The following is a 23,212-nucleotide window of genomic DNA, read 5'->3' on the forward strand; positions in this document are numbered from 1 at the left end:
TTAGCAACTGGTCACAAAAACTGGATCTCTCTAGTTCATTTTTTACAAAGATATTTCCTTCTTCACTCACTGTCTGAGCTCTTAACCAAAAATAATGACCCAAATGTTGTTTAGGTGTATACGTTAGGATAAGATCAGCTGCTGTAACAAATAAAGCCCATAATCTCAAAGGCTTAAACAGAGCCATCTCTAGGCTGCTTATGTATCAGTTCAATGCAAGTATTTCTGGTCAGCAGATGAGGCTTCCACAATGTGTCCCAGGAATCCAGGTTCTTTCTAAGTCAACACCCAATGTTAATGAACTCATCTGAAGTGATCTATCATGAAGAGAAAGAGCATGGAGCACTAAATGCAGGAGAGGATGTATGGGCTGGACCTTAAAGCAGTGTACATCACTTCTATTAACATTCTATTGCTAGAACTGACACCACCATCCCTAACTTCAAGGGAGGATAGAAATATCATCCCTGTGCCTAAGAAGAAGAGGAAGAGTGTTTGGTGAACAGGTACCATGCCTCTGCCACAATGAGTGATGTAGTTCCTCTCAAGGAGCTCCAGGTAGAATTGTTTGGGGTCCTCCTGTAGCTATTTACCTTTCTTCTTTTTGTAGATTTGACCTATAAGGAATTTTATCACCAAGAAGGCTGAACTTTGTTTTAACCTCAGCTAGACGGGACTTCAAGTCCAAGCACTACTAAGAAAACTAGTAAATATGTTCTTGGGAATTCCTTCCTCTCGATGCTCAGTTTTCTCATCTGTAAAATGGGCCACAACCACCTCATGACATTGGGTGGATCAGGTGAAAAGGTACAAGTACAGCTCTCAGAATAAGGGCTGGCAAGTTATAAACATTTGAATCATTAAGATACTAATGCTACTGCTAATAATGATGATGATAAATAATATTATTATCATTATAGGCTAGTCCAGTTTTTTTTAAAGAATCTAAAAGACAAATCATTTAGTTAAAAATAATTACGGTAATATTTACATATGTACATCGTTGCAGGATTTTCATTTGGGACCTTGTGTTACATAATAAAGGTATTAATATCCCAATTATGAATCTTGACTTCTTAGAAACAATGCTTTCCTTGTAGAGAGTTCATTTCTTGAAGTCTAATGGAACTCTTATGTAAAGGAAAATTTAGTTGAGGACTAGATGGGACTAATATAAAAATCTCCAAAGGTGGTGGGAAAGTAGGATTAACGGAAAGGCATGATTCTTCATTTTCTTAATAAAAACCTTGTAACTAGAAGAAAAACAAAAAAGATAATCATTGAAACTTCCATTAAAATTGAGACAGAATGTGGGAAAGGCCTACACTGGAGTAAAATGAAAACTAATACCAGTTAAACAAGTTCTTTTCCAACCATTATTTTAGATCTGAAAGAAATCAAGAATAAATAATTTGGGCTGGGGATATAGCTCAATTGGTGGAGTGCTTGCCTTGCCTGCATAAGACCCTGGGTTCAATCCCCAGCACCACAAAAAAAAAAAAAAAAAAAAAAGAATAAATAATTTAAGAATTTAATGCTACCTTGGACAAGGTGAGTCAACTACTTACAGAGGTATAGTAGCCCAGATTTCTAGTTTGAAGGTCTTTCAAGGACACCAATATTCGTAGGAAAAAGTCCTCCCATTTGTTCTCATCTTCAGGTCTCTGTGCTCCATTTTGGTAGTGAGCATTCTTTCCTTTCTGATTTCCTTCTTCTTCTTCTTTTTTTTTTTTAAGAATATAGACCTTTTTTTACTTTATTTATTTATTTTGTGTGGTGTTGAGGATCAAACCCAGTGCTCACACATGCTAGGCAAGTGCTCTACCAATGAGCCACAATCCCAGCCCTCTGATTTCCTTCTTGATATAAGGACCATTCCAAATTCTGTCTCATCATCCTCCTTCCACAGATTCACCATGGCCCTCCCTAGAGTTCTGGCCCCTTCTGCAGCTCAGCTCCTTCCCCTCCATCCAGCTCCATAACCAAACTGTCAGGGGACATTCTACTGAGGTCCTGCCACACCTGACTCATAATTATGAGAGTTCCTTTTTGCCAAATGGCCTGTCTCAACCATCCTGTTTCCACCAACAGACTGCCATAGGAACCATGTGGTAAAGAAAGAGCCCAAGAGCCTCAGTCTTAAACATCTAACCAGTGAGGACTACACTGCAGCACAAAAACAATCTCCACACATGGAAATGATCAACAGCTCCATTTCCAATGTCAAGACAAGTACCATAAAAATGGTTTGTAGGGCTATAGGATACCTCTAAGTCCATCTTCCAGAGTTGTAAAGCCAGTGCCTTTGCTGGAACAAAGTCAACACAGAGAATTCCAGTACTGCTTTTTTGGAATAATATAGGCCTGGTCTGCTCAAATAAACAACATTCCCAGGCACAGATGAGAAAGGTTGACCAATGGGTGCTCAGGAGCAAGAGGCTCTGGTGTGCCACTGCATAACATAGAGACTACAGATAACAATTATGCATTGTACATTCCAAAAAGCTAGGAGAATTTGAAAGTTTCACCACCAAGAAATAGTAAATGTTTGAGGAGAAAAACATGTTTAATCTGATTTAAACATTATGTGGTGTATACATGTGTCAAACATTACATGGTACCCCCGTAACATACACACTTATGTTTTTGTGTACAAATACAAAATAATTTTAAAAAAACTAACATTCCCTTCCTAGCTGACTCATTAACTGCAACACAAAAAAAGCAGCACTGGAATTCTCGGTATACTCTGCTAATCTGAATAAAGACAGGAGAGGACATCAAAAGAAACGACAAGATATGCACAATTTACTAAAACTGTGTAACAGCACCTCCTTTTAAAAGAAAAACAAAAAGAACACTGCATAAGATTAATATTCCATTTGTATAATCCAAGCTCTGCAGGTTATGATGTAATGAACCAAATTAATCATCTCCCACATTCCTTCTGATATTTGATCACTCAGCTTAGAAGGTGCATTTTAAAGTCTAAGAATCTTCAGGTGGAAATTGCAACACCTTGAGGGCAGCACATTTGGTAAAAATGGCTCACTGAAGTTGGGGAGGGGCTGATTTCCTGCCATTCAGTTCCTCATTGTAACTATTCTTTGCAATATTTCAAACAGATATGAACATGCATCCATGAATCCAGTAACTTTTACATTAAAATTTGTCTCTGCAGAACAAAGTCATAGCTGGGGGTTACAGAGATGAGGTTCTAAAAGAAAAACAAGTGCCCATGAAAAGGTAATGTGATGCAGCTTTTTTTTTTTTTTTTTGTAATACCCTCTCTCAAACCCACATGTGAAATAATTTCAACAAACCTCATTTAAGGCAAAGGAAAATGATGAAAGATGTATTTTAATTCAGATATGTTGCATTTCCTTCCATGGAAGTCTTTAAGGACACACATATCTACAACAGATGGCTGAAGGAGCAAGAAGTTCTGCCTATTATAGGAATGCGTATAGAGCTATCTTCCTAAAGCCTCTAACTCATAATTCATAAAGCAAATGATGTTATGATCTTCGTCCCTATCCAGTCTTTTCTTTAAAAATGTTGCAAGTTGCTCCATTTCCAATATAATGACTCATATCAGTCCTGAATATTATCTTAGGGGAAATAAATTCAGAAATTCTTTGAATCTCTACTTGGGTTGGTCAAAAATCAACTTTCAGAACAGAAGTCAGAAAGCTAGCCATGTGTTTATGTAATACAACACCGCCACCTAGAGGCCAAATGCTAAGTAAATGGACACAGCCAAACTGAAAAGCTGGAGGAGCTACTCACTCACTGCCTTTCCTGTGAAATAATAACGTCCACCGGGATGCAAAACATTTCACCTAAACCCCCCTTAACATTTTTATATTATTCTGCGTTTCACATTCAATTAAATTCTATTTACTATTTTCTTTAATTGCTCCCTGAATTTAAATTTTTCAGTAGTCATAGCTAAAAGCAATATTTAAGGGGCATCTATGCAATACAATTTTTTTTACAGAGAGGGTCTGTATAGCCCAGGCTGGCCCCAAGCCTCCTGAGTAGCTGGAACTACCAGCATACACCACCACACAGAGCTGTACCATATACATCTTGAAGTAGTATCTCTATTTAATCAACAAGGGTCTGAGGAAGGAGGTAAAGATAGGCAGTGTGGGGCTGCCAATTCTGGAGTACAAGCCCTACTTTGCCACTAACTACATCTGTGACTAGTTTGGCCACCCTTGGTTTACCTGGGAAAGAGCCAGTTTACACCCATTGCTCAGACATAATTATGAACAGTCTCTCTTCCTCTTTCAACAGTGTCTTGGTTTGGGGTTTAAATTATATAATCATTTATTTACAACCCTCAACAAGGCTCTTTACCCCTCTGGGCCTCAGTTTCTATCACCTAAAAAAATGACACAGGATTAGACAGTATTATAAGAGGTTTTTTGCAAACTGTTTTGATTTCCATTTTAGTTTTAAAACTAACTTCTTAAGTATTCCAAATACGAGAGTAAAGATCTTTCAACCTCTATCTCCATCCTGTTGATAAACTAACGTATACTTTTCTCTCATCAGCTTAACCCCTATGTTAAGCTCTGCGTGTATGCAGATAAATGGCTTAAGACACTTAAGAGTCAATAATGAGTATCTCGAGAACTTGGGGGGAAAAAAAAGAAAGGAAGATGGTACCAATTCCAGCTAACAGTATTCTATGTCACTCATCTCTGATTCCTTAGCTTGGATACAATGCATCAGTCATGCCAGACCTTGGACATTCCCCACTAGTAACGTTTACTGATGTCCAACTTCCAACCAAAACACATTGCATCTGAGTCTATACCTCCTATCCCACAGGAGAAATGGGCCAGGGAAGATGTCTGCACACAATTCCCATATCAAGATAGAACTCTAAGTCCTGAAACATTAACCAAATAAGGCAGACAAGAAAAGAAAATGGATGATGGATGGGAAGAGGACAGAGTGGGACAACCCAAGGTTCCATCACCCCACCCTCTCATACCTTAGGCAAGTAGAAAAACTGATTTTGGAGTAAATACATTTATTGATACCCATTTTATATATAGTTCAATGAAATAATCTATAAATATAAAAGCATTTTCTTTTGGATATCACCATGGTCCATGTAAATACTCAACAGTCAAAATCACCTGAAGGAAGCACTCCAAGTCACACTGTTAGGTTTACAGACCTGAATATATATATTCCATTAAACAGTGGCACTTAAGTACTCAAGTGGTCCAGTGGCTTTGGGACATATGACTACCAGGCATGTGGAGTAAAAATAATGTGTAAATTTAAATCAACAGAAAGGGTATCAACCACTGACAAAAAGAAACAATTACAAATTAATATCCCAGGTGAAGTAAGTACCACAGTTGACACTTGGTGTCAGAATACTGGAGACAAGGTATGTTAAACAACACATGTGGCACGGCATGCTCTCTCCAACATCCAGTGGAGTTCACCAGTGCCTTAGAGTCATTCGTGGTCAACAAACATCAATTCTTAAAGAATCTAGATAGCTTAGAATAAAAGGTATGGGGAGGCTGATATCAAGATTAAAGAAAAGTGGACTAAATATTTCAGTGACATAATGAGTTTCTCCCCTAGAAGGGGATTGTTGGGAAAAAATTAAACTCCTTTGTTACATTTAGCATGATCATTTATCAAACGCAGGAGGAAAAAACTCATATATCTGGTATTCAAAACACAGGTGTAAAAATTTTCTTCCGCTTCAAAGTTTTTTCCTCAATACTTCCAAGGGAATGGGTGCAGCCACTGTTGAGCCTTGCTCTCCACCTGATGCAGCACAAAATTTTCTCTCATTTCTTCAATAACAATCACAGGAATGTCTTTTGCTGCGATCAGACGAGGCGTCCTCTGAGTTAGCAAGCGAGTGCATTTCAAAGGTCTTAGAGGTGCAATGTCCAAAACTGAGATCGGAGAGGCAGTGTTAGAACTTAAGCAAAGCAGGGTTTTAGAGACTACTCAAACAAAAGCCTAAAGGAAGCATATAAAAATTCAGTTTTTTTCTATTATTTTCAGCTGGAATTGATGGCAACATTCTCTGGTATGATGAATAAATGGTGTGATCTCCAGGTCCAAAATATCCCAACTATTTAGAGTAGGACCCAAAAGAGGAGAAAGACACACTTGAGTTCTGTGGTGTCTAGAATTCCTTTTTTTGCCATTTTTAAAAAAAGAAATAGTAACTTCAGTTGTATACCGCTGGTTGAAGGGGTTTTCATCCAAATGAGAAACTCTACCCCTCGTCTCTAGTGGAACAGGCACCAGATTCCCACAAGCAGCAGCTCCCATGTCCTGCAGCACGTGGCATCTGACCCTCGAGTGAAGAGTAAGCTGGCATCGAGCCCTGATGCTGTAATTCAGACTAGATGGCATTTCGTGGCGTGCCATTGTGTGCCAATGCTTTCAGGCTAGGGGCACTGGTCTGGTGACTACAGCTCCTATGAGAAGTCACACCCACCTCAAAAACCTCATGAATAGCTTTTCGGAAACAGTGGAAGTTGTAGTCTATTAAACCTGCAAGAGAAAAAAAGATCATGCTTCCTGAATGTCAAGTGTGAAATTATCCACTACAAAACATTTGTGACAGAGAAAAATTGATGTGTAAGGAAAAAAAAAAAAAAAAAAAAAACACCGACTGAGAAAACACAATAAAGCATAGACTCAAAATGTTAACAATAATTACTTCTAGGGCCTGACAGTAAACATGAGAGCAATTAATCTAGCAACTAGGGAGGTAAATTTGCTTAAAAAAATTTACAATGAAATATAAAGGTAAATACTTTTTGAATTACCAAGCTTCTCCTTTTACAAGTCTTTGGGGCAGCCAAAGAAGGCCTTAAGGAAATGGGTATGCAAGCAAACTGCTCAATGGATTTCTGGAGTCTGGGAAGGGCTCAGGGCACATCAGGCAGAGCTCCAGGCAGCCTGAACCCCCTTTTCAAGCAGGCAGCTTCCTCTCTAACCTATTTCAGGAACCGGGCTTTCATACAGGATTTTAGTTGAACAAAAGATACTATTTTGTGACAGAAATGGCTAGCTGCCTATCAACTAACCATTTTTCCCCTTCTTCTCTTAGAAGCACTAAGAGAAGTGCTCATACAACAGTGTATGAGCACTCTGTTGTTGAGCTAAAACATCACATTTCCCAGTTTTCTTTGCAATCAGATATAGCAACATGACCAATTCTGGTCACTGAGATAAATAAAGTGTGTGGGAGTTTTATGAACTCCCCTTAAAAGGAAAACAATGTATTTTTCCCCTGTCCCAGCTCTTCTTTATTAATGTCTGGAATATGGATAAGATGGCTGGATTATAACGCAACCATGAGAAGAAAAGCAAGAACTAAGAAAAGGCAGAGCAGGAAAAGCAGCACTTAGGAGGTTACGAGGAACTTTCCTACCTCCAAACTTCTTTAAATTTGAGAGGGACTTAAACTTCCATCTAGTGTACCTTGGTCCATCTGTTATATGGCTTTGTAGCCAAGCCTAACCCTGACCCATAAACACTACTTGAAGTTCTTAAACCTCCAAGCCAGAGAGCAACCTCTCAATCTGAAAAACCAGCTGGTCATCATATGTATTCACTGTCACAAAATTCTATTGTGAACACAACAAACATGCAATTTGACCATCACCATGGCCAAATTAACATCTTCAACATCAAAGTTTCAACTCACATTCAGGAGCAGTAAAATATTAAAATACACTGTGTGGCCTGCCTGAATATAGTATATAACCTTTCAGTAATTTATATTTGATTTGTTGAAAATTATTAAACACTCACTGAACAGCATCTTTCAGGGTATCAATGTGTCAAAAGCAGCAGCAGATATGGCCCATGTCGTCAAGGAATGCTAGCTGAGGCATAAAGCCAACACACAAGAAACAAATCAAATCAACGTGATGTCAACTGACTATAAATGTGAAAGAACCCAAGGAAGACAGAGCCAAGTGCAGGGCAATGTAATCAACAGCCCTGGAAGCTTTAGGGCTGAGGCAGAACTTTGGGCAAATGGGTGAGATTTAATTACACAGGAAAGGGGAGAAAATTTAAAGAAAATTGCAGGGAGTTGGCAATGAGAACACAGTACAACTGGAAGACAGGAAAGAAACCGGGCTGACTGGAGAGAGGCGCATCAGAGAACTCTTGGCATAAAGTGCTGAGAATCAGGTCTAAATGAGTAGATTGAAATCAAATTGAGGTGGTCCTTCCTACTCAATGGGGAAAAACATATAATATTAAATCACTCTTAATTTTTTATGCTTATTAATACTAATATCATTGTTTTTAAAAGCATACTACCTTCTGAAACCTATATAGACAAAATGATTTAATATAGGAGATTTGCTTCAAAATAATCAAGAGTCAAAAAAGAAACACATATGAAACCAGACAAGCTATGATTTTTATAATTGATGAATGTTGGCAATAGATTTTTTTAAGAGGTTTATTATTACTTTATATATATATATATACACACACACACGTGACTGCATGACCAATATGATTCTACATACACTCAATATCCCATCTATGTATGATATATCATACACGTACACTCAATATCCCATCTATGTATGATATATCAGAGTGCATAAATGCATTCTACTGTCATGTATAATTAAAACAAACTAAAAAATTAAAATGGAAAAAAATTATGCAGAATTTAAAAAATAAAAAAAAAAATAAATGTATCAAACCCATTTTCAGAAAAAAAAAAAGAGGCTTATTTTACTATTTTTCTTTAATCCTGTATCTGTTTAACAGTTTTCACCAAAAAAGAGTGAGAAAAACAATAATAATCAAATGGGGGAGGGGAACATACAGAGGAAACTGGATTGAATACATCTGAATGAATGCTGAAGCAGGCAGCCAAGAGAAGATTTGTTGGCTAGTGTACTTTTGCACACACTTAAAATTTTCCACAAGTTAAAAAAAATTTTTTTTAAGAGTAGAATGGGAAAAAATAAAGACTAAGAATCAGTATTAAAAATAATAAAGAAGGGGCAGGGAATATAGTTAGTAGTGGAGTGCTTGCCAAGCTACAATTACAAGGCCCTGGGGGGTTCAATCCTCAGCACAACAAAAAATAATAAAAATTAAAGTATATGAACTAGAAAATTACCAAAGAAACCTGAACAGCCATGAGAAGACACCTGCCCTATCAGTAATAAGGTGAGAACTAAATGAGATAGCATTTCATATCTACCAGAGTGAAAATAATTATAACAGTCTGACAATATCAAATATTATCAAGGATAAGAAGTGATGGGAACTCCCATATGGTACTGCCAGTAGTAAAAATGTCAAAGTCACCTGGAGAGCAATTTGGTAATGTCTAGAATGTTAAAAATGGATTTTTTCTCAAATACCATTCCTAAATACATACTCTAGAGAAATTCTCCACATGTATAAAAAGACAAACCTGTTCATGAGCATTTGTCATGAACTATTCATAATTTTTTAAATAATCTAAGTGTCCAACAAGAAAATTTGAAGTCTATTTAACCTATAGAATGCTACACGGCAATGAAAATGAACTAGAGCTGTGTGTTATCAATATCTGGATAAATGTCAAAAAACAATACTGAATGTGAAGAAACAGGCAAGTTTCAGAAAACAACTTATATCTAGGAAGAAGTCATTCACACAAACACACACAATATATTGTTTTGGGATCAGTATTACATAAAAGACTAAATCACGTATAGGAAAAATAAAATACACATAGCACAAAGAGACCTCAACTGAAAGAAATACAAAAGACTTCAACTGTGTGTTACATTTCTGTTCTTAAGCTCAAAAGTGAATATTATACTCATTTTGGCTTTATCAAAAAATTAATGTATCTCTGAAATATTTCTTTTAAGAGGTCAGGAAAAAGATTGGGATCTTGTTGCAGAAAATGATACAGTGCTATTATAGATCCTTGAGTAGTGAACATGACAAAACATTTTCTGGCTGGGGGTACAGCTCAGTGATAGGACACCTGCTTAGCAGCTTAGTGCATGAGGTCCTGGGTTTGATTCCCAGCATCAAAAAAAAAAAAAAAAAATTCTGAAAACTAGTCTACCTTTGGATAAAATGTGATATACATGAGATCTTCACAATATATGTCAAATGTATATTATCCAGTAGAAGGTCACTGTAGCACTACAGGCCTGGAGGGTTAAGGACCTGAACTGGAGTCAATGACAGAAGAAATGGAAAGGAGTTCGAAGAAACAAGTGATAAGATCTGGTGAAAAGTCGTGCAAACAACATAAAAAATGTTGAAATTCCCTCTGTGAACCAAGCTGCAAGGGCCTCTTCAGCAAAACAACACTTGATCTGACCACAATATATCTAAGGCTGGCTTAAGAAAAATGGCTTAACTAGTGACAGAAAGAGGGCAGCCAAAAGAATCATGAAACACAGGGAAAAATAATCATCAGCTGTGATTAACTCAATGGCCAAGAAACCAGTCAAATGTTCAACTGGAGATATCTTACTAATAATTCCAAACATAGGACTGGAACATGAGCTCAAGGAAGAGCTGGAGATGTAAAACTGAATCAGTAACATACAGAAGATCAACCAAAGCCATAAACTGGATGAGTTCACCTGGAGAATGAGTAAAGAAGCAAGCAGAAAATTTTGAAGAACACAGGATTGCAAAAAGTAGGCAGAGGAAACAGGAAAGGCATTCAGAGAATACACACACACACACACACACACACACACAATATGACTTGAAACATTAGACTTATTAGGGAGAAGAAAGTTCCAAAAGAGGGACTGACAGGATCACATCTTCAGAAGGCTGAAGAGACTGTAGAATGAGAAAATGCCACTGAATGCAGCAAGAAGGTAACCTGAAATAGTTTTAGTAGACTGTTCCGATGGAAGCAAACTGTGGGCAGTTAATGAAGTATCCGTAGTAACAGAGGCTGGATAAAAAAACCTGACTTGTGGGCTGGGGTTGTGGCTCAGTGGTAGAGCTCGCACACGCAGGACCCTGGGTTCGATCCTTAGCACCATATAAAAATAAATAAGTGAAATAAAGGTATTGTGTCCAACTATTTAAAAATAAAAACTGACTTATAAGATCAAAAGAAGGAAGGTGAGTATGGGTAATGTATAGAAGGGAAGCAATAAAAATAGTTTGAGCTGATTTTATGTATACATACACACATACACACACACACATATATATACATATATGTATAGACACACACATATTTTTAAGATAACCATTTTTCTAACACAGTATATTTTCAAAAACCTGAGAAATATGACAATGTAACATAAAAACAGTTTTTTAAAATATCATTACCTTTTCGTTCAAAGCTCTCTTCCCTAAGAATGCAGACCAGTGCCAAAAATTTAGTCACCTCCTTTAAATAAAGGACAGTTGTATTATTCAGCTTGATAATTGCCATAGATTCTTTGTCATAAGCACTTCCACTTCCATCTTCCTTTAACCTATTTTAAAAGAAAGTACTACTCATTACAGGTTTTCCGGCTTATTTTATCACAATTGATTTGTACAATGACAAGTCAATCCATCCGGGTTCCTAAACGTTTTGATGAGGAATAACAGTGGCTTAACTATATTGAAACAGAGCTCACATTTAGGTATAGAGCTCCCAAACACAGAGCCTCAGGGATTCTCAGCAGCAATAAAAAGCTCCATACCTAGCCATACTATTACAAATAATCAGGCATTTGGATGAAAAAGTGAAGATACAGGTAGATGTTAACCAGGGAAATTACAACATTCCACCTCTGTGCTCTAGGAGTTACTTACTTGCTCAGGTTGTATGTTGTGGGCACAGCTAAGAGGTCTCCTCTCCTTACTTCCCTCAAGCCACAGGGCTCCTCTGGGACCTACCACCACCTCAGCAAGTTTCTTCAAGGCACCTTTAAGTGCCAGGCCAATCACACCTTTTCTTAGTAAGCCTTTCCCCCCCTCCCCCCTGCTTCTGACAAAAGCAAGAAAATAAGAACAGCCCCAGCTAACGTCCAGGAGGAATTATGTTGAAATCAACCATTTTTGGAGATGGGCTCTGACATATTCTCTGATGTACTTGTTTAGCGAAAATCTAGCAATTGCTAGGAATTAATTTCTAGAAATTGCTAGGAATTAAAGAGTTTTCAAAATTGCCTTTTTAAAACAAGTACTTTTCCTCAAAAAAAAAAAAAAAAAAGAAAGAAAGAAATTGAAGGAAATATATTTAAAAGAAACTATTAATAGTTGTCATTGATAGAACACTGATTTTTCTCTTTCATCTGTTTTGGAGATGAGGGTCTCATTATGTTACCCATGCTCATTTCAAACTTGTGGTTCTTAGTGATCCTCCTGCCTCAGCCTTCCAAGAACTGGGGCTACATGTATTTTCTATGTATGTTTTTCATGAGTGAGGGCTTCTTTTTTAAACTCTTCTGAACCTTACAACTTACCTTCTTATATGTTAATTTGATCCTCATAACACCCAGAGAACAAGAATTAATATATCTATATCTAACCACTTCTAGTCCTTTCTGAAACAAGTCAAAATAAGCTCAATAAGTAAGAAAACTATACCCATTTTAAAGATGTAAAAACTCAAGTTCATTAAAAGTAAAGTGACCTCTTAGCAATGTCAGGATTCAAACTTAAAAGTATTTAACTCAATTCCATGCCGTTTCCAGTATCTTTCCTAGCTAGTATAAATAAAGTTGATTTGAGAAGGTAGACCAATGAGGAAGTTAAGTGTCATTTGCTGCAAGAACATAAAAGAAATCTACTTCCTTCTGATGGAAAAGAGGAAGTCATAAAAGCTATGTGTTCTCAGCTTATAGTTAGACCTGAGTAGATCCTTCTCTGTGCTGCATGGAAAATGAGAGCAGGAGCTAACTCTGACAACAGGCTCTGACACAGACAACCCTGACAATGACTCCTTAAACCCTATGTACCCACAGTCAGCAGCTGAAAGAAGCTTCAAAGTTTCTCATGTCAGGCAAGTATATGATCTTGAATTTCATACTATGATGAAAGAAGAAAGGCACATTCTGGACTTGGGATGTAGCTCAGTAATAGAGCACTTGCCTAGCACATGGAGGCCCCAAGTTCAATCCCCAGCACTTCAAAAAAAAAAAAAAAAAGAGGCATATTCTACTCAAAGTCCAGGGATTAGTCAGATTTTATTTTGGTAATTAATAAAATTAAGAAAAATATGCTAATGGCCTTAGACAAAGCTTGCTCAAACAGTGTGTTTAAAGCACAATATTTAGTTTCTATGTTTTCCTATTTTGATAGTTTTTATGACCTTTAGGCAAATATGATCTGAAGCTTAAGTCAGAAATTACCAAAGCAGAAGCTGAAAGGTCATAGCCATGAGGAACAAGACTTAGAAGCAGCACACCCTAAGGGCTGCAAATGAGAGGGGAGGGAAAAGGAACCTGGTTAGTACTCAAACCATGAAGTGAAAAGCTTGTAGAAGATACGTGCGATAAAATGCATACCAAGTGTCCACAATACACTCTTTCCCCTTCTGTGACCAGCAGTATTCCATGCATTCAGACACCTTCCCCTTGTCACACAGGATGCATGGAATACGGCAGGCTTTAAATCTTCCCTCATATAAATATGCACTGACATAGTCTATAAAAAAAGGATCTAAGATATGAAAACTGCTATTAGTAGAAAGTGATTAAATATAAAAACTAAAAGAAATATAGTCTACTAAATATACTGTGGCATGCTGATACCTGCAAAGTGAGACTTAAAGGGGCTAAAAACTACTTCATTTATTAAACCAGCATTGCCAGAATTATATGTAGTCCCCCTTCAAAAAATGTAAATCAAGAGTCAAGTAAAAAACAAATTAACTATAATTAAGCACATCAAATTGCATGCACAGATTATGTTGAGAATAGTGAGATAATGAACTTATTTTCTTATAATGAACTTATTTTTACAGGTACATTATAATGTCTGTACTTCATTATGTACTTTATAAAATAAATTTTAAATCTAAATGTGACTTTTAAATTGCAAAATGATTAGTTTATGAAATTCTGATTTGTCTTAAAGAAAAAGCAAACATTCTACTTATCCATTTTTAAAATTAGGAGTGGGGGTGCTGGGGATATAGCTCCGCTGCTAGAGTGCTTGCCTTGATGCACAAGGCCCTGGGTTCAATCCCCAGCACCACATACTCACACAAAAAATGAGAAGTGAGGAACATAAAACTTTATTGAGAAATACAAGAGATAACGAGTCTCATTTTCACTACAGAAATAAAACAAGGGAGAACATGTAATCAAAAAAAGTGAAAAAGGAATAAGAAATGGAAATAGACAGGTCATGAATGGATAAGACAGGTTTGGAGGTGTATGTAGTTTACACAAGGAATTGAGTTCTAATCCCAACACTGGGGGGTGGGGTGGGGGGAGACAAATGCACTCTCCTGTCCAGAGGCAGCTGGAGAAAAACACTGACAAATCAGACAGACCAAGATGAAGGATGTGGTCAGAGGTGAAGCAGAGAAGAGAAACAGAATATACAGGTATTAGAAGGTAAAGAGCAGATGAAAGCTTCTTGGGAATTAAGATGTTAATAAAAAGGAATCAGGACTATCAGAGGATACACAGAATGTTACTGGCTTTTGAAACACCAATAATTCCCCCAAATTTTCATTCTTCTTGGTACCTATTCTACAAAATCACTATTTGCTATCTTTCATAAATTTCTACATAATTTTTTGAATTTACATATGGGAAAAGCTCACATTTTAGAGATTTGTTTTGGAAACTCAGATGTATAGGCTAAATTTTTATATGCATAAGTCCTTCTACATCTAAGATTCTGACTACTTTATTTCTTTGCTCTCTGAAAGATTTAGAATCCATCATTTCATAAAGCCTGAGGTTAAATTAGGACCAGCACTTTATCATTCAGAAATTTAAATAAATTAAAGGTTTTTGATCTAGCTAAGTCCAAGTAGTGAGAAGACACAGTGCAAATTCCTCAAGTAATGGCAGAAGAAACTTTCAGAGATAAATAAATCAGCACTCATCACATTTTCCAACTGCTCTTTTCCATGCCCTCTGAAGGAGTAAGAGCCAGCAGCCCTCTTTAAGAGAAGTCTTGCTCCAAGTTGAAGCACTACCATCAAAACAATCCCGTTTCACACAGTACTTGCCAGAGGCCTCAGAATTCCCTCAACAAGTAGAGCTGTTAGTTTCCCACCTGTCTGAAGTCTTGCAGAATTATGTATAAAACTTACCCATATATACAAGACACATCAATTACAACATCAATCATGTCACAGCAAAGTTCATAAGACTGCATATCCACGGGGGAACTGTCTGTTGCAATGTAGATTTTGCTGACAACATCAAAGAGAAAAGCTTTTTCAATACCTGAATTCTTGAAAAAACAAAATTGGGGAAGTGTTCAGTTTCTTTTAAGAATCATATTTTGCAACTAATCAAAGACTTTAAATTATTAAATAACACACAAGGTCATTTCTAATTGTACAACTCAATACCAAAACACAAATAGTACCTGTTTGAGAAACACTTCTATTATCAAGGAATAAAAGTTGAATTATATCTCTACTTTGATTTACTGACATGATTGTCAAATTTTTTTTATTCCTCTTTATTTAAATGAATTTTCTAAGAGATCACTAAAAAATTTAACAAAAAATTTCTCTAAAAATCAAGCTATGCTACATTGTCTATAAACCTTTCTAGTAATTATAATCCATCTCCAATTTGAGTGATCTTGCTACCAGAAAGTCCTTACGTGGGCAAACAGTAAAACACAAAATAATTACAGTTTGATGTCAACATCTGGCATAACCCAAAAGCCCAAGAGACCACCACACACTGAATCCTTTCAAAGTAATGTTTGGAAAATATAACAGCTATATGTTAAATTTATTGGGGTGAGGGAGCAATCCTTTTTTTCTTAAGATGACACCTCAGAATAAGAATACAAAATATAAAGCTAAGATTACAGTTGGTGGCTGGGCACAGTGGCGCATGCCTGTAATCCTAGCTGAGGCAGGAAGATCAAGAGTTCAAAATCAGCCTCAGCAAAAAGGGAGATGCTAAGCAACTCAACAAGACCCTGTCTCTAAAGAACTGAGGATGTGTGTGGCTCAGTGGTTAAGTGCCCCTGGGTTCAATTCTGGGTAACCCTTCCTACAAAAAAAATAGACTACCGTGGGTGAGGAAATGATCAATTTCTTAATGTGACTTCTAAGGAGGCAGAGAATAAAATGATATTGAGTCACAGTTCCAACACCCAGTCTTTTCTAGTTACTACTCTTTCTTTAGGAAACAAGCATCCAAAGATATTTTTAAAGGAAGTATAAAAAGCCAGGCACAGTGTGCTTGCCTATAATCCCAGCAACTTGGCAGCCGAAAGATTGCAAGTTCAAGGCCAGCCTCAGCAACTTAGTGAGGTCTTGTCTCAAAAAATAAAAAGGGGTGGGGAGATGGTTCAGGGGTAGAGTAACCCTAAGTTCAGTCCCGAGTACCACCAAAAAAAAAGCATTTAGAAGTTTTTTAGTAGTTCACCTTAAAGACAAAATGGGGAGGAAACTAAGAATTCCAGAAAATAACACTTCAACCCATATTTACTGCTCTTATTTTATATGTTAAGTGTGTCAGTAGTCTTTTAGCTAATTCTAGTTCCAATTTTTAGAGAATGTGAAAACAAATACATTTAACAAAAATGGAATCAGAAACTATGGAGAATTAAAGAGCTCACTTACTGATATAAAGATATTTAATAGGTTTTCCAAGGTTGGCAGTTGTGGAATGAGTTTCTGCACCACCTTACTAAAGGCTTCAAATATTGAGTGGTCATAGATACTAGTCAAATAAAAGCTGAAAAACATAATATGGTTATGATTAACGTAGAAAATACCTAAAAATTTAGTGACAACTATCATAGTATATAAAATTTTAAGTTTCTAAGCATTTGATTTCAATAAGTTCAAATAAACTTGTCTACCATCCCCATCATTTCATATGACAAACACAGTCTCCCACCTGGTCTGAGGCTATCACTCCCTTTACACCATTTATAGAGAGCAACTGCGGGAGCAACCAGGAAAGAGTGTTCAGATGGAGAAACTTGAATGTTTCCCTAAGTCTTTGCAACCTGATCCGTAAATCTTGGTCTCCTAAGCACATAACTATAACAAAATCCAAGATTCAAACCCAAGAAAAAACTAGAAGCGATGTGTCTCGTTTATTAAATAATAATCAAGTTTCTAACAACAAATAAAAGTTCTGTCTTGACCAGCCTACCTAAAACAATATTCCTATACCTGATGCTTTCTATCCCTTTGCCATAATTTTTCCTCATAGCATTGGTAAGTACTTAAAATTATACCACATTATTTATTTATAGGTGTTTTTGAGCTGTGTCATTTGTCAGAACATAAGCTCCATGAGAAAAGAGACAATCTTACTCATAGCTACAAGCCCATTGCCTCAACAAATACAATTGGTGCTTAGAATTTAGGTAAACAGCATAGTAAGGAGGATGGAAGCTGGGGCCATGTAGAGAACAGAACAGGGGTCCAGAGGCCTAAAAGGGTATAAAGAAGTAACATACACAGATTTAGCAAAACATGTAACTGAAAGGCCTTTAACAATTTAAACACTGGGTGATTCCACCTGCTTTTTCACACAGAAGTATACCCTTCATTATATAATTGTATCCACAATATATTTATATGTACATAGTACAGAGTCATTTTAGACAAAAAGAGTAAGAAGAATTCAGAAAATAACACCTCAAGCCATATTTTATGCTCTTATACTTTACTTTGACCTATGTTAAGTGTGTCAGTAGTCTTTAGGCTAATTCAAACCTCTTTTTGAGACTCTGAAAACACAAATATATTTAACAAAAAAGGAATATGAAATATGGAGAATTATATAGCTTTAATAATAGTTCACCACTTTATAAATAATTTAAAAACTTTCAAGAAGCTAATGTAAGAACCTAATCCTATGTAAGGGACTAGACTCTAGATATGAGAGCACTGGAGCACCAGAGCACACAAAGTCAAATGACCTCAGAGATATTAGGGAGAAAGAAATATTTCAGTGATTCCTCTCAGTAAAAAAGGTTAGCAAATAAGAGGGCCCTCTTTGAGGTGGATGGGGACAGAAGAATCTGCAAAATATACATCATTTTAGTTAAGCTGAGCATCTAGAAACTGGAAATCAAATAGAGCTTCATCCATAGATCTGCTAGTACTAAATAGTCTGATGGGGCCTTAGGATATAGCTCAGTAGTAGAATGTTTGCCTATCATGCAAGAGATCCTGTTCCAATCCCCAGTGCCACAAAAATAAACAGATAAATAGAAAAAATCTGCTGCAAAATTCTACTTAGGTTAACAAGGCCTAGGGCCCTCCTAGGCCCAGGGTAAGGGGTAGTGTTACCAAGGGGTGCATTGCCATTAAAAGGGACAGACACATGGAGTAAAGGCAATCAGAAAGATCCCCATGAATACCTTAGACAGGATAAGCATGGCTTAAAATTCAAATAAAAAATATTAATAGTGGATTCCTAAAATATAAGGTTGAGGGATTTTTACATGAAGACAGTTTTAGTTTCTCTTACAAACACCGCTGAATTTAATTTTTTTAAGTATGAACTGCCTATAAAATATTTTAAAATTTTAATCCAGGCAAAACAGAAGTCAGTGAGACTTTTCTACGTGGTTTCCTAGGGGTAACTGAAACATTTTGGACCCTGGGGCCCAGAAAATATTACAAGTAGTAGGAGGGATGCCTTGAGCCTATAGGGAAGTCACCATAACAGATCTGGGATAAGGAAATTACTACACTTGTGTCTCTCCTCTGCTCTCCCTTTAAGCTGTTTTTATCATTAAAAGAACATTTTCTTGGTATTTTTAAATGCTCATTTCTACCTATATCACAAAAAAATAAAATGTACAAAAATATTCCTTATATACTTCTAGAAAGCAAACACAAAGTCATCAGACCTAAATAGTTGGTGTTCTCTAACAGTAGTTTAATTATAAATCAGCAGTCCTTTAAACTATTTAATAGCAATAGTATGCAAACTTATAGAATAAATCCACTTAACCCAAACTTTAGAGTTTCATATAAGTATGAAGTGTTTTAAAATCTAAGATACATTAGAATCAGTCCAGACTTTAAAGCATACCCCATTTATAAAAGACTCTTCCTACTAAGAAAGATACTATGGAAACTCAAGCTAGACTTCCACAACAAATGTGACAAGAGATTCCCTGCCTGGGGCAACTGGAGGGGGGCTGGGGGTGGCCAGAGTTTGAGAAAAACCAAGAGTGGGGAAATCCCTAAACAGAGCCTCTTGAGATGAATCTGCAAAAGCACCAATGGAAACATTTCACATGGATTCAATTACCAGGAAAATGTAAAAAGTAACTCCTTAATAACACCAGGCTCCCAGGATAGCTTGGAATTCAACAAAGAGAAGACCAAAAACATTTCAGAACTGGGAATGGGCATACCAGTAACAGAAAACTATGGTGCCTGTAATGACAGAGATGGGAATACATCTACAGGGCTCTCATATCAAACACACATGTTGTTTTTTCAGGGCTCTCATATCAAACACACATATTGTTACCTAAGATGGAGTTTTTCTAGCCCAGCATCTGCAAGGTCATCATTGGCCCTCTGATGAATGTCCCTCTGTGTTTCTATTTTGTGATCATCAGACAGACCATCAACTTTGTGAATAAAAACCTCAAAATTCATGTCTGGGTTAACTTTGTAGGCTTTAGAAACAGTAATGTGAAGTCTTGTTAAAGCCTCCATGTAGTCATCCTGTAAGTCAGAACAAAATATTTTTTTAAAAAGAATCTTACAAAAGGCAAGTAATGAGTTAAGAAAGCCTCAAACCACCTCTTTCCCCAACCACAGAAAATATATTATCCTAAATTATTCATAAATATTCAAGCACTCAAACATACTAATAAGTAGTTCTTCAACTTAAGATAAAAAATTCAATTCCCAAATTAATGCCTGTAATTTTTAATACTGATAGTATAAAGGAAAAGGGACATGGACAATTCTTCCCAACATTTTTTAAAGTAATCCCAGCTCTGCCATTTATTAGGTGTGTGACTTAAAGCAAGTTGCTTCAACTCTGTGATCTCAGTTTATTCATCCGTAACACTGGAATTACAATACCAACCTCACAATGTTGTGATGATTAAATAAGATCATGCATGTGAAAGCATCCATTATAGGGTCCATCACTCAGAACTCATTCCTAACTAATATTTAAGCTTATAGAAAGCTAGCTTCCTAAGAATAGGGACATGTACCTTTCATCTGACTGCCTGCCACAGGTTAGGTCTTCAATAAATGCTTGTTGGACTAAATTCAATTTGCACAATTAAGAAAACTAATCACTCTAATATATACTGACTCAGTTCTCACAGTCCATCTTATACTATGGGCACTGACAGGATATTTTTGATGAGTTATAGCACTATTATAGTAGCTAATTATAATGTGTAACAAAATTTACCAGAAAGCCAATGTTAACTGCTCATTAACTAGGTCTCACAATGTAAACTACATCTCCTAACCAACTGATTCTTTCAAACTGCAATGACGTGCCTGTTCCCAAAGCACCTCTGCAATTGCATATCACAGTGTCATGGAATCTACTGGCAAAGAAAAGAGCTGTACACAAACGACAAAGAAGATAAACAACTTTCTGTTGTTTCTACATCTTTTTGCCACCAGGGAAGAGAAGTAAACATCATTATTTCTAACTACCTGTGCATCAATGACATATATCAATGCTCCTGTTCCCCTGAAGATCATCTCGTAGTCAAAGGTTGGGTCAAAAAAGTCCATCTGCCCAGGAAAATCCCAAATCTGGAAATTCACAAAGGAGCTATTGGAAATGTCGTCTTTATAAATCTTGTTGGTACTTTCCAAAAAGAGGGTCTCATTGGGTGACATCTTATGGAACACCACCTGTTAGGAAAAACAAGACAATTTTATGGCTGTTCAACTTCAGAATTTAAATTTAAAACTCCATCCTGGATTAATATTAAAAAATTTGATCTTGTAGCAAAAAAAACTTAAGGTAAAAACTAAACGTTAATAAATGCATTGGTGCTCATTACCTTTTTAATTATGACTAAAGAAAACACCAAACCAATTTCCATTCAATCTATTTTGAAGCTGAAACTTTTTTTTTTCTATTTCCTCTGCACCATACTCAGCACTAGAAGTATCACTCTGTGGCGCCTACATTGTTGTTGTTTTGTTTTTTTGGGGGGACTGTTTTTTGGTTTTGTTTGCTTGCTTTTGTAGGGATCTATACTCACCACAATCTCCTTTAAAATTACGAAAGTTTTGTAGCTAAAATTTAAGAAGTTTCATTCATTCAAAAATTACTCCAATGCCTACCACAGGCTCTGAGGAACAAAAAACATGAAACATACCAGATCCTGCCCTCACTGAGTTTGCAGTCTTGTGGAAGAAATACAACAAAGGGAGTAATTATACCCAAGGGGGGGGGGGGGCTGCCAGAGCTGACAGGTGATAGGTAGCTCCCATGAGAAATGAAATGGTAAATGCAATTGTCAAGAATCACAGTATTCACAATCCATACAATCCTAATATAAAACTAATTTGCCTCACTGTTACAGCCTAGAAGAGAAAAAACAGTTTACTTCCAAGGTTTTGTAACAAATGAAAAGAGCTAAAATCAGTTTGCTAAAAACCTACAGTAAGTACACCCAAGTCGCTGTAGAGGTAAGCAGCAAAGTAAATAAAACACAGTAATAAAGTTAATTCAGAAGACTACATTTTAAAAACATCACATCTACGAAATACCACAAAGACATTTGTTTTGGACAGACCTCTGCAACAAGCGGAAAGAGGGAAAGACTAGGTGTGTGCGACATTAGTTTATAAGTTCGTTGTGTGTGTAATGAGGATGGAAAATGTCAACTCTGCCTCTATTTTCCCCTTTACCAAACAGTATCCAGTCCTCCATTCGTTCTCGACAAATCTAATGTGAAAACAAATGGACTGATATCTGTAAAACATTTTCAAAGTTTCCAAAGATTTTTCTAAGTACACACCTACAGGGAGAATACCACGAGTAACTACACTCACCAGGTCACAAGTACTAAAGTAGGTACAGTGGTAGTACCCAATTCCCAAAACTGTTACAGCCAAGACTCCTGCAGGCTAGTAACAAAGTATTTAAATGTCCAGTGCCTTAGTCACAACTCTTTTTGACGCTGCTCCTTAGGGCTCCGCTGGGAATCCCTGCAAACTCGGATCACCTGAAGAGAGATGAGGCAGGCGAGGGAATCCAACAAGTTCTCCAAGTGAGATCTGGAGAATACGTCTCGCCCCGTCAATGCCACAGGGGCTGTGTCCCAGTGACGGAGGTCTAGGGCGGTGCCACCGCGCACCTGCCTCTCTCCAGTCAGTTTCGCCTTCGGCGACCCACTCGGCCTCAGCTGACTTGGGTGTGGACGCAGAGGTGGGGGTCCCGCCGCGCCTCTGGCTCCGCGCTCGCTCGCAGAAGTGCAAGAGAAAGTGCGCTGGGACCCAGCGCTAGGCCAGCGCAGCCGCCGCCCTCCTCCGGGCCTCCACGCCTGCGGCCACCTGAGCCCCTGGAGGGGAGCGGAGGGAGGGCGGGAGGACCCGGCACGGCTCCACTCACCTTCTGGATGGAGGACTTGCCGCTGCGCCGCAGCCCCATGAGCAGAATCCTCGGCTTGGAGCTGTCAGCGCCCCCCGGGCCACAGCCACCGCCGGCCCCCGCCCCAACCCCGCCGCCCGCCGCCGCCGCCTCCTCTTCTTCCTCCTCCACGCCGTAGCCAAAGTCCTTTGGGAACGAATCCGCCGCGCCGTAACTACCGGCGAGGGGCGTCTCCTCCGCCCCGTACTGCAGGGACATGGTGCTGGACCGCCGCCGCCCGCGCCCTGACAGGCCAGGCCAGGCCAGGCCGCCGCCTCCCCAGGCCGCCGCCGCCGCCGCTGCCACCGCCCCCGCCCCCGGCAGCCGCCGCCGTCCGGCCCGCCCCCCCGCACAGCCCGACTCTCATAGGCCCCGAGCTGGGGTCCAACCCCTCATTGGCTGCCCGAGCCGCCACTCGGAAGCAGCAGGGTAGGTGGTGC

General features: G+C 37.9%; 1 protein-coding gene across 2 annotated transcripts; it reads right to left on the reverse strand.

Annotated features, from left to right (window-relative positions):
- Window positions 1-5,030: 5,030 nt before the first annotated feature.
- Rragc (Ras related GTP binding C) lies at window positions 5,031-23,061 on the reverse strand. 2 transcript variants are annotated; one of them, XM_027937323.2, is made up of 8 exons: window positions 22,755-23,061; window positions 20,840-21,043; window positions 19,677-19,876; window positions 16,790-16,904; window positions 15,290-15,432; window positions 11,353-11,501; window positions 6,497-6,552; window positions 5,031-5,942 (listed from the first exon to the last, which is right to left on the reverse strand). In XM_027937323.2, the coding sequence occupies exons 1-8, from the start codon at window positions 22,989-22,991 to the stop codon at window positions 5,922-5,924; spliced, it is 1,125 nt and encodes a 374-aa protein (XP_027793124.1). In that variant the 5' UTR covers window positions 22,992-23,061; the 3' UTR covers window positions 5,031-5,921. The 2 variants fall into 2 exon arrangements, with proteins under 2 accessions (XP_027793124.1, XP_027793123.1); XM_027937322.3 differs by having other exon boundaries at window positions 5,031-6,552.
- Window positions 23,062-23,212: the final 151 nt, after the last annotated feature.

This window comes from Marmota flaviventris, chromosome 10 (genome assembly GCF_047511675.1).
Source record: "Marmota flaviventris isolate mMarFla1 chromosome 10, mMarFla1.hap1, whole genome shotgun sequence".
In the NCBI taxonomy this organism is placed as follows: Eukaryota; Metazoa; Chordata; class Mammalia; order Rodentia; family Sciuridae; genus Marmota; species Marmota flaviventris.